Raw genomic sequence first — 12458 nt, 5'->3', positions numbered from 1 at the left:
AAAAATAAAGTAGTAAAGTAATATTGTTATAAAATAAAGTACAACCCGAATTCCGGAAAAGGTGGGACGTTTTTTAAATTTTAATAAAATGAAAATTAAAGGAATTTCAAATCACATGAGCCAATATTTTATTCACAATAGAACATAGATAATGTAGCAAATGTTTAAACTGAGAAATTTTACACTTTTATCCACTTAATTAGCTCATTTTAAATTTAATGCCTGCTACAGGTCTCAAAAAAGTTGGCACGGGGGCAACAAATGGCTAAAAAAGCAAGCAGTTTTGAAAAGATTCAGCTGGGAGAACATCTAGTGATTAATTAAGTTAATTGATATCAGGTCTGTAACATGATTAGCTATAAAAGCTTTGTCTTAGAGAAGCAGAGTCTTTTAGAAGTAAAGATGGGCAGAGGCTCTCCAATCTGTGAAAGACTGCGTAAAAAAATTGTGGAAAACTTTAAAAACAATGTTCCTCAACGTCAAATTGCAAAGGCTTTGCAAATCTCATCATCTACAGTGCATAACATCATCAAAAGATTCAGAGAAACTGGAGAAATCTCTGTGCGTAAGGGACAAGGCCGGAGACCTTTATTGGATGCCCGTGGTCTTCGGGCTCTCAGATGACACTGCATCACTCATCGGCATGATTGTGTCAATGACATTACTAAATGGGTCCAGGAATACTTTCAGAAACCACTGTCGGTAAACACAATCCGCCGTGCCATCAGCAGATGCCAACTAAAGCTCTATCATGCAAAAAGGAAGCCATATGTGAACATGGTCCAGAAGCGCCGTCGTGTCCTGTGGGCCAAGGCTCATTTAAAATGGACTATTTCAAAGTGGAATAGTGTTTTATGGTCAGACGAGTCCAAATTTGACATTCTTGTTGGAAATCACGGACGCCGTGTCCTCCGGGCTAAAGAGGAGGGAGACCTTCCAGCATGTTATCAGCGTTCAGTTCAAAAGCCAGCATCTCTGATGGTATGGGGGTGCATAAGTGCATACGGTATGGGCAGCTTGCATGTTTTGGAAGGCTCTGTGAATGCTGAAAGGTATATAAAGGTTTAAGAGCAACATATGCTTCCCTCCAAACAACGTCTATTTCAGGGAAGGCCTTGTTTATTTCAGCAGGACAATGCAAAATCACATACTGCAGCTATAACAACAGCATGGCTTCGTCGTAGAAGAGTCCGGGTGCTAACCTGGCCTGCCTGCAGTCCAGATCTTTCACCTATAGAGAACATTTGGCGCATCATTAAACGAAAAATACGTCAAAGACGACCACCAACTCTTCAGCAGCTGGAAATCTATATAAGGCAAGAATGGGACCAAATTCCAACAGCAAAACTCCAGCAACTCATAGCCTCAATGCCCAGACGTCTTCAAACTGTTTTGAAAAGAAAAGGAGATGCTACACCATGGTAAACATGCCCCGTCCCAACTATTTTGAGACCTGTAGCAGAAATCAAAATTGAAATGAGCTCATTTTGTGCATAAAATTGTAAACTTTCTCAGTTTAAACATTTGCTATGTTATCTATGTTCTATTGTGAATAAAATATTGGCTCATGTGATTTGAAAGTCTTTTAGTTTTCATTTTATTAAAATTTAAAAAACGTCCCAACTTTTCCGGAATTCGGGTTGTAATAAAGTCAAGTAATATTGTATTATTAACTAATATTGTATGATTAATTAAATGTTTATCTGAAGCACTTAATATGTTTTTAATTTTATTCCAGAAATGCTTAAGAATTCTTACAATTATAGGAAAGACTTTTTTATAGTAATTGGAGTTTGTATTTCTTACTTTTATCTTATTTCTCAAAAGACTACTTCCTTATCAGCATTACTTCATATCATTTTTTTTTCTTTATCAGATGACTTATTCATCTAATTGTTAAAATCACTGAGTCAAATTATCAAATTTTTTACCAAAAAATAGAATTAATGGTGGATATCAAGCAATTAAATGACTCCATTGGTCAAGATGGTGGATTTATAGCTTCCAACCAACCTGTCCTCCAACCACTACGCTCGTATCTGTATTTTGTCCAAATCCCTGAAATACGACCCATCAGAGCATATACTACAATTGTGCCAATCGGCAACAGGATGTTTTCATATTAATGTTTTGTACTCTTTTATTTGCGCTATAATTTGGGTTTCGTGTAGCTCAGTTGGTAGAGTATTACATTATACGACTGTATGTAATCATACGATCATGGGTTTGATCCCAAAGAACGCACATGCTCATAAAATGTATATGCTCTATAAATCATAATTTTGCATGATATCTGTGAGGGGTAGGTTTAGGGGTGGGGTTATAGGTGTGTTCATTTGAGCGAATAAGCCACCTAGTAAAATATGTACAAATTACTGTGAGATCGGTGTAAAAAGTCCACACATTCCATTTAAATAAATGTGCATTTTAATTGATGATGTTATACGTTATTTCATTTCGACAGACGCAACACGATACTGTCATTATTTTTACATTCGCTAGAGGGCGCTTAACTTTAAAATGTAAATATAGGTCGTAATAAGGTGCTTGCACAAATGACCTATATGGTTGTTTTTTTGTTGGAGGACAGGCTCCTTCCAACAGTTATACACTTATTTGAATGAAGAATTATCTTAAAAAAATACATTCACAATATAAAGGGTCAACTGAAGGTACAATCAACTCAGATACAAGACCAATAGAAACATATATAGCCACACCTGGAGCACCTATCATACCTATAAATACAGAGTTCTGGCACAAAACTCTAGATGGCGCAGTCCGATAGGTCTAACTCAATCTGACCTAATGACATCATTATCACATGGCACAGCTGATTGGTTCCCTCCTGTCTCAGTAGCCAATGAGTTTGCTGCTCAACATTCAAATATATGACTAGCAGTTGCCATAGCAGTTGGAGCTTGCTTCAGAAACCCTCCACCTTCCCCAGTTCCACCTGTATAGATCTGCTACAAGGTGATTCATGTATGCTATATGCCAGCTATTTCATGTATGTTATATTTGCAGCAGCAATAATAGTATTTGAAAGTATGTTGTACATATGTAAGAGGATATATTGTTCACTGATGTATTTTATCAAGGGGGTTGAAGAAGCATCTTATGTTTAAATGAAAATGAAGCTGTGCACTTGTGGACAGGAGCAGTGCTGTAGTCTCTGCACTTTCCTCCATGTTCCTCTGCAGCGAGGGCTTCCCACCGCCTGCCAGTGTAGAAGCTCATCCCTGCCAAGACAAGAAGCGTCTTCAATCAGATGGCAGGTCCAAAAACCTTATTTTACGCTATGAATAATTATTCAGCTGTGTGGTTTACAGTTCATTTGCATTGTGTTTCATATCATTCCATGATAGAAATTATATTCAAACATTTCTGGAATAAAATGCTTGACTCTTGTCTTGCTATTTTGTAGTTTATACCATTTAAAAGTTTGGGGGCTGTAAGAATTTTTTTTATGTTTTTGAAAGTCTCTTACACTCACCAAGGCTGTGAATAAATAAAAAATGTATGTTGTGAAATTTAAAATAACTTTACAAAAAATATATATATATTTTAATATATTTTAAATGTTATTCATGTGATTGCAAAGCAGTCATAACTCCAGTCTTCAGTGTCACATGATCTTTCATATATCAGTCTGATATGCTGACTTTGTTCTCTAGAAACATTTATTCGTGTTATTCTTATTACTGATAAAAACAGCTGTGCTGATAAAAATTTTAGTTGAAACCTTGATGCATTTATTTTATTTTTTTTTACTTTCTTCTCCAGGATTTGTTTGGTGAATATGAATATGTGTAAAAGAACAGCATTTATTAAATTAAAGTTAACATTATAAAATAATTAACTGGCAAAGTATTAATGTAATGTGTCCTTGCTGAATGTATTACTTTATAAAAAAAAATTAAAAAGCTTACTTTCAACTCAAGCTTTCATTGGTAAATAAGTACTCTATTAAAAAAAAAACATTCATGAACATTTTGTTTAGATAGCCAATTCTTATATTATAGGCCTAAATATCAAAGTCTGGGGCTTGTAAAATAATCAAATCTACACATAAAATGTATGCAAAGCAATGTTTTCAACCCAGTTTTAATTTGAAATCTGTTGGTTTTTATAAAATTCAAGCCTGTAGTCGAAGAAACAAGTACTACATTAAGATTGCTAGCATTAGAAATCCTAAAGGTCAGAAGTCATCCATTTACAATGGTGCTGAAAGCCACATATTTAATGTGGCACAGAAAGTCCGTAAGAGCCTTTTGCAAAATGTCTCTTGAAATCTGGTGATGTTTCAGCATGAAAACATACTCTGACCTCACAATGAACTCACAAGATGGTGTGCTATTGTTGCTGCATCAGAAACAGGTCCTCTAACAACACTGTGGCACTTTGGCTACTCTACCTCTCAGCTAGGTTGCCGTCTCCTTGGCAACTCCAACTGTGGTTGTTCATCGCCGGAGGTTGACAGGCCACACAGACACTGTAGCCTTCCCTCAAGTACTGCATCCAGCGCGTGTAGGGTCTGTTCTCCACCATGCACTGCGGTGTCAGAAACTCCATCTTGAACTCCATACAGAAACTGTGGAGCACATGCCATCATCAAGTGACTTAAAAATTGCCTTGTGTTAATTGTGATGAAATAGTTATAAGAAATAGTCACATTGTGATGTTAGGACTGTTCCAATTCACAATTACAAAATATAAAGTCACATTTATAAGTCATCACATTTACAAGACATAAAATTATAATTACAAGAAATAAAGTTAAATATAAAAAAATGTCTTTGTGGCTTAAAGCAATGAGCTATTTGTTGAAATTTGTGCTTGTTTAATCTACGGTGATACATACCCAGCATCTGTTGGAGCCCTATACAAATTGTGAGTTCTGCCTTTGCTGTAATCCATTGCTATTATGAATGCTGCTCCTGAAATTAATCCAAAACAGTCCCTGTTTGAGTGCCACCTATAAACATCTAAGTGATCAATTTTAGACCATCAAGTTAAAAAAATTCACTTGTTTTTTGATTGAAGCACTGTGTTTTTTAGCTAGAAGTGTGTTTTAATCTCTGCCAGTGTAAGCAAGAAGGCAGTACATATAAAGCAATACTGAAAAAGAAGTACACTTAATTGTATTGAATATGTAGTGTACTTCAAATCTTACAAAATATATATATTTTTAAATCTGCTTACAGAAAGGAGCTTACAAAAGGAGAGTACACTTTCATGTTTTTAACACAATTTAAAGTAATAATGTCAAATATTCTTTTTACATTAAACTATATTATAAATAATTGTTTTAATAATCTCTTTTCATGCTTTAAAGAAGTACACTTATTTTGATGTGTTTACTGACCTACCTACTAAAGTACTTGATATATTAACTGTACAGATTTTTTTTTTTTTACATGTGCAGTATAAATTGCAACTTCATAATTATAGATGTGTTATTACAAGTGTATACATACAATTTGAATAGACATTATTTTAAAGTATATTTTAGTTTACTATAAATGTTTTTCAGTACATTCGGAAGCATATTTTATGAAGACAATAGAAGTAATTATGAAATTACATTGAAAGATGTATGTAAATCCTATTTAAGTGGGTCAAAAAACTTCAACAAACTACATGTATTGTAAATGCAAACTATAATACATTTTCATTTAATTGTAAATAACATGCAACTAAATGTCACATAACATTCAGCTTGCACTTAAGTATATTCTTTTAGAATCTATTATAAGTATTGCTAGGTTCGCGAGGGCGCTTTAATATATGTGTGTGTGTGTGTCTGTGTGTCTGTGTGTCTGTGTGTGTGTGTGTGTGTGTGTGTGTGTGTGTGTGTGTGTGTGTGTGTGTGTGCGTGTGTGTGTGTGTGTGTGTGTGTGTGTGTGTGTGTGTGTGTGTGTGTGTGCTGTCTATGGAAAACTTTATAATGATTACACTATTGTTGTGCATTTGGGCCTAAAATATAGCATATGTTGACTCAGATTCATACCTTGCACAGAAGTGCAAAACTGTCCCTGGCGGTCCTGATACTCCATGCATCCTGCCTGTTCCTCCAGCCTTGGACAGGCCTGCCCACTATTTTGGGGCAGTCTCTCAACACTGCGTCTCCGGACCCGGAATGAGGGCTGGCAGTGCTGAGCGCACCCGCTCCAGTGACTCCACTCACTCACCACACACGGCTGAGCTACAAACACAACCCACAGGTGAGAAGTGGAACCAAGATCACCAGGGTTTTGACAGACCTACAGTATTCAGCTGTTCAAACCAGTGGGCAAAAGCAAATCTCCAAGGGATCCTTGATCCAAGATGTGTCTTATTTTAATTCATTCTCTCTTAAAAACATTTTTCTAGACCTGGAAAAGTCATTTAACCCTTTCACGCATAGTGGTCACTACAGTGGACAGCTATTAAAAAAGCATTTTCTTGAATTTGCACGGGTTTTTATGGCAAAGTTGCACATCAATCTCTTCATTGGACCCTGGTGCATCATCCTATAAATTGCAACCAAATGGCCTTTGTGTTTCGATTTTTTCCCCCTCCAAACCAAGATGGCCAAGGGTCAGTCAGACATGCCAAGTTGCTCCAGAATATCCACCCATTCCTTCTATAGGAGACTCTTGTAGGTAAAAAAATATTGCAGCATAAAGCAATATCTAATGAGTCATATCACAGTAAAATGTTCCAAGTTTTGATTTTAGATTGAGAGAAAACTCTGATTAATCACATGTCCACTGTAGTGGACGTCATGCATGCAATGGCTATATTTCAGCTACAATTCATAATTATAATGTGAATATTGTTTTGAAATTTAAAACTTAAAAACTTAATATGCATTGACTTTTTCTACTGTAAATAAATGTATTTGTATTATTAGAATGTAATTTTCATTGACAGCGAAAAAAGTAATGTGCTTACATAATGTATGACACTTGTAATGCATTACTTTACTTGTTAGATCAAAAAGTAATCTGATTTTATAATGCATGTTATTGTAATGCGTTTTTTTACTAATAACATCAAAAAGTAATCTGATTACGTAATGCATGTTACTTTTAATGCGTTTCTTTACTCATAACATCAAAAAGTAATCTGATTACATAATGCATGTTACTTGTAATGCGTTTCCTTTCCCATAACATCAAAAAGTAATCTGATTATGTAATGTGCGTTATTGTAATGCGTTTTTTTACTCATAACATCAAAAAGTAATCTGATTACGTAATGCATGTTACTTGTAATGCGTTTCTTTACTCGTTACATCAAAAAGTAATCTGATTAGGTAATGCACATTACTTTTAACACATTACTTTACTTGTAACATCAAAAAAGTAATCTGAATGGGTTATGCATGTTACTTGTTAGGCGTTACCCCCAACACTGATCAATTCAGATGAGATTGAAAAAACGTATCGCTAGGTTTTCTCAGAGGAGGGCTATGATATAAATGTGCATGTCCATCTTGAACATAATCATAATTATCAGCTAATAAGGGTAAATCTCCATACTCTGGTGCACTGGAGGGAGCTTCTGAGTGGTTTCCACAGTTGTACCTTGACAGGCTGTAGAAAATTCTGATGGAATCATGTCCTCATATTCTGATATCATAGATACGCGAAGTGCAACTTGTATGAAGTTGTATGAAGCCATTGCAATATTTTGCATTTATATTTTTTGCATATATTTTATAGTTTTCACATTATTTGATATAATTGCATTGATTAGTTTGTTAAATTCACATACTTTATCTGTTTGATTATTGTCTTATATTTAATACAGTATATCTTCAGTTTAAACCAACCGCATGCTGTCCACTCAAGTGGACATCTGAAGATCTCTTTGAAAAATTTGTAAAAAAAAATAAAATAAAAATCAATTCTTGTTTTTCATGCCCTAAGAGCAATAAAAACACATAGGAAAAAAATCCTGACTGAGGTTATCATAATTCATGCATGAAAGGGTTAAATTAATACTATCTTACTTTATACATTATAGATATATAACACAACCCATTTATAACTGTACATTTTCCTAGTTATGTCAAGCTCTAAACTATTTTATTGGGCATTCTGAGTAAAATATAATATAATATAAAAATAATAATTAATAAATTGAAAAATAATAAATAAATTAAAAAAATAAAATAAAACATTTTTATCACAAACAATTTATGTGGTGTGCAAATATTGTTGTAGGCAGTGGAGGCCCTGGAGTCAAAAAGGTAGAGATTTACTAGTATATAAATATTAATGTAATGTTTATGTCATGTTGTGACATAGCAAACTTATTTGCATTATTAGTGCTATAAAAACATTTGAATTGAATGGCAATCCATTAACAGTGAGTCAATGTAGATCTGACAGCTCAGTGTAAAACAGACACTGTATAGGATACACGACAAATGACAGAGAGGTTTTTTTTTTTTGTTAATAGTTTTGCATTTGACAGCTAATGCATTACTACACTATGAATGATTTGACACTGACTGATCTTGTATAAAAGTAAGAAATATTGTCCTAAAATATAAATTCCTCCACATGCCAATAATCAATTAATGTCTTGTGAAGTGAATAGCTGAATGTTCATAAGAAACAAATCCATCATCAAGGCATTTCGATTTTAAAGGTGCTGTATGAAATACTTTGCTGTACTAAAGCATAAAAACACTGTAATACATTTGCAGATATTCAGGAAACATGCTAAGTTTACATATTTGTTTCTCTAAAAAATAATACAACCAGCTATTCTACTTTGAAAATGTGTATTTTGTGTCGGAACATCAGTTTTGGTTTGCCATCTGTATGATTCCACCCTCTACAGTTTAATCAATAATATTTTGACAGCCTTGGTTTCCAGTTGCAGAAAACCCAGCGTACTGTAGCCATGGAAGCGACCAAATGAACTGGAACAGAAATCACAGATTCTACCCGACCTAAAAAGCCTCGGCATCCATCAAAGCTCTATGACCACAGGCATCTTAAAACACAGATAAATCAACTCGTCTATCATTTTAAATCTATACTATCTAAAATATGTACTGGTAAAATATGTACTGATGTTATAGAAAAAAATTGTTTATGCCTAGTAATTAGATTGTCATCTGCCCAAATATTACTGTACCACATACCTGGACACTCTGTTGGGTAGTCAAAGCAACAATCTTTAGTCTTTAAACACCTCTCATCACAATAACATGTCCCATAGACACGGCCCATCCTCCAGTCTGTAGTAACACAGGTGGAATCTGTGCCTTGACAGCACCTTCCTGAACACCCCCCTTTAGCAAACTGGTACGTCCCAAAAAGAGTGGCCACCACCAGAACGGCACTCTGTTCCACTGAAAACAACCCCATCATGTTCAAATAAACTCTATGCTCCCCCAAATAGTCTAAAATGGCAAAAGTCTCTGTTAATGTCTTCGGTTCCTCTTGAAGTCAATGCCACTGGTCTCATTGCTGGAGAGGAAATGAACCTGTCACAGGTGAAGTCATGCTTGCCGGAGGAATCCTTGTGACCTGGAATTCCTGTGGCCACACAGCTCTTCTGTTTGCCCAGAGAATAAACACACTTACAGAGAACTAAGGCAGAAAGAAAAGAGCTATTCTGTGGCAATCAGAGCAGAGGAATTGAATGTCCACCCCTGATCTGTCTGTAAAATCTGTCTTGAGTGTTTCTACCCTTGTTCCAGCACACAAAAGTGGAAGAGGTAGAGAAAAAGAGAGGTGGGGAAATGTTGTTTGAGTGAAGGGTCTGTGAGAGCTCCTCTCTCTCTCTCTCTCTCTCTCTCTCTCTCTCGCTCTCTCTCTCGCTTTGCCTGTCGGGAATGTGGGGTGCGTGAGGTTTTCACGGGTGAGAAGAGCAACTGAATTCCTCTTTTCTTGGGAATTTGTTTAGTTTTTTCTTTTGTTGTTTTTTGTTTGTATTATCTTTGCTAGTTTTCTTTGTTTATTGTTAATCTTTATTTTTATTCATTTTTTGATTGTTTGGCCTCGAGGCGGGGTGTGAGAATGGAGGCTCACCCCAGTGGGTGGGATTCCTCTCTTTCACTCCGTCACGGAGTAAGGTGTGTGCCTGTAGCCGATGCATCAGTGGAAGATGTACTCGTTGCGGTTGGTGAACAAATTGGATTTGAAAAAATTGTTTCTGCCTCGCGCATGAATAAGGCCGTTGTGATCTTCGTGAAGGAGCAGTGTTTGGTTGGTCGGCTGATTGAGAGCGGAGTGTGGGTAAGTGGCGTTTTCTGTGTCATTTCACCGCTGGTTTCGCTTTCAACAAAAGTCACAATCTCGAATGTGCCACCGTTCATACCTAACTGTGAAATTGAGCGAGAACTACTCCGGTTTGGGAAACTTGCTAGCGGAATAAAAATGATTCCGCTAGGTTGTAAGAATCAAGCATTAAAACACGTGCTGTCATTTAGACGCCAAGTTTTTATGTTTTTGGAATCATCGTCTCTGGATATTTCTTTCCGCGTACAGCATGAAGGAAAGTCCTACATGATTTATGTGAACACTGGTAGTCTTAAATGTTATGAGTGCGGGGATATCGGGCATAAGAAAAATGTTTGTCCACATAAGAAGCAAGTTGAAGTAAATGAAAATGCAAATGAAACTGAAGTTGTTTTACCAACGGAAGAAGTGCAGAGAATAGAGTCAGGGAAAAATCAGTTTAATACGGAAAAAAAACAGGATTCAAACTGTGGTGCTGTGCAGGAAAGTGAAAGCAGGCCTATAGTAAGTGAAGTAGTTGAGGAAAACAGTGAAAGAAGTGTTGAAGAAGAAAGGTCTAATGCAAACTGTTCTTTTGAAATGGAAAGACAAAGAGGTGAAGATCACTCTGTTGTCCCACAGATAGAGGAAGAGGAAACTGATCATGGAATAGAGGAAGGTGATGAGGATGATAACATGTCTGAAATGTCTGACATTCCTTCTCAGTGTGGTGATGAACAGTTGTATACTGTAAAAGAAATAAATGATTTTCTGGATGAAACTTTTGGCAGAAAGTTTGAAGTAAGAGAGTTCTTTCCAGATGTAAACAAGTTTTTAATTTCAGTAATAAAGTTGCAGAAATCAGTTGGTTTTGAGGAACTTAGTAGAAGGAAAAGGTTTAGACTGAAGAAAATCGTGACAAATTTAAGGAGAGGAAAATGTCCGGCTACAAGATTAATTTAGACTGTTTAATGTCACAAAGGGTGAATTTTCTCTTCCATCTGAAATTGTCTCTCCTTTGTGGTTTTTTGTTTTCTTTCTTCCTTTTTTCCCCTCTTTATATGGAGAGCTTAAAAATAGGAACCATTAATATAAATGGAGGGAGGGAAAAAAATAAAAGGGCAGTTCTATCTAAATATATACAAACAAAAAACATTAATATTGCTTTTATCCAAGAAACTCATAGTGATCAGATAGATGAGATCGATTGGAGAATGTGGTGGGATGGAAATATTTTCTTTAGTCATGGCTCTAATTTAAGTGGAGGTATTGCAATCCTTTTTGGGAAAAATATAAACATTACTGTTGTTTCTACGTGTGAGATAGAAAAAGGTAGGGCTTTAGCTCTTCAGGTAGAGATAATGGGTTTAAGTTTTGTTTTTATTAATATATATGCCCCAAATAATGGTGCAGAGAGAATAAGGTTCTTTAGGAAGGTGAATGAAAGTTTAAAAGATTTTGATAAGGGTACAATTTTGGTTTTAGGTGGTGATTGGAACTGCACATTAGATTTTACTCTAGATAGGAATGGAGAAAGTGTCTTTCAAATAGATTAAAAAAACACCTTGGGTCTTTGATAGAAAGGAATCAGACTTATTATATACCAAATCGAACTATAATGGATAACCTTTTTCTTTTAAGAGATGTAATTGATTTAGCTTACATGGATAATGTAAATTTAGGTATATTTTCAATTGACCAAGAAAAGGCTTTTGATAGAGTGGACCATTGTTATTTGTTCAATGCTCTCAAAGCTTTTGGAATTGGAGATCGGTTTTTATCAGGCATAAAACTTTTATATACTGGAGCATCTGTTATGTTAAAGGTGGGAGGTGGACTTAGTCAGCCAGTTTTAATGAAAAGAGGAATAAGGCAGGGATGTCCTTTGTCAGGACAACTTTTTTCTTTAGCAATTGAACCCCTACTTTGTCAGTTGAGAAAAAATATAAAAGGTTTTGCAGTGAAAGGTTCTGAAAATATGCTTATAAAAGTATCTGCTTATGCAGATGATATCACTGTTTTTATAAGAAATAAAAATGATGTTGAAGCATTAAAAGACAGTTTAAATATTTATGAAAAGGCCTCATCTGCAAAGGTCAATTGGAATAAAAGTGAAGGTTTTATTATGGGAAATTGGCAAGAGGAACCCCCTCCAGTACTCCCAGGTGGAGTTAAATGGGGTAAAAAAGGCTTAAAGGTTTTAGGGGTATATCTAGGGAAAGAAGGATA

General features: G+C 35.5%; 1 protein-coding gene across 1 annotated transcript; it reads right to left on the bottom strand.

Moving 5' to 3' along the window:
* Positions 1-2717: 2717 nt before the first annotated feature.
* Positions 2718-9700, bottom strand: LOC132124036 (somatomedin-B and thrombospondin type-1 domain-containing protein-like). Its single transcript, XM_059534773.1, has 5 exons — positions 9149-9700; positions 6014-6208; positions 4865-4940; positions 4418-4594; positions 2718-3242 (listed from the first exon to the last, which is right to left on the bottom strand). Exons 1-5 carry the CDS (start codon positions 9375-9377, stop codon positions 3125-3127), a joined length of 795 nt encoding a protein of 264 aa, XP_059390756.1. The 5' UTR covers positions 9378-9700; the 3' UTR covers positions 2718-3124.
* Positions 9701-12458: the final 2758 nt, after the last annotated feature.

This window comes from Carassius carassius, chromosome 42 (assembly GCF_963082965.1).
Source record: "Carassius carassius chromosome 42, fCarCar2.1, whole genome shotgun sequence".
In the NCBI taxonomy this organism is placed as follows: Eukaryota; Metazoa; Chordata; class Actinopteri; order Cypriniformes; family Cyprinidae; genus Carassius; species Carassius carassius.
This window is presented reverse-complemented; position numbering and strand designations above follow the sequence as displayed.

Bases quoted from the DNA above. Each gene is read 5' to 3' on its own strand.
- LOC132124036 (XM_059534773.1), bottom strand. From the start codon at position 9,377: ATGATGGGGTTGTTTTCAGTGGAACAGAGTGCCGTTCTGGTGGTGGCC. The intron at 6,209-9,148 runs GTATGTGGTACA...TTGTGTTTGTAG, and splicing joins CTACCCAACAGAGTGTCCAG to CTCAGCCGTGTGTGGTGAGT. The intron at 4,941-6,013 runs GTATGAATCTGA...GATTAATTTCAG, and splicing joins GTTTTGCACTTCTGTGCAAG to GAGCAGCATTCATAATAGCA.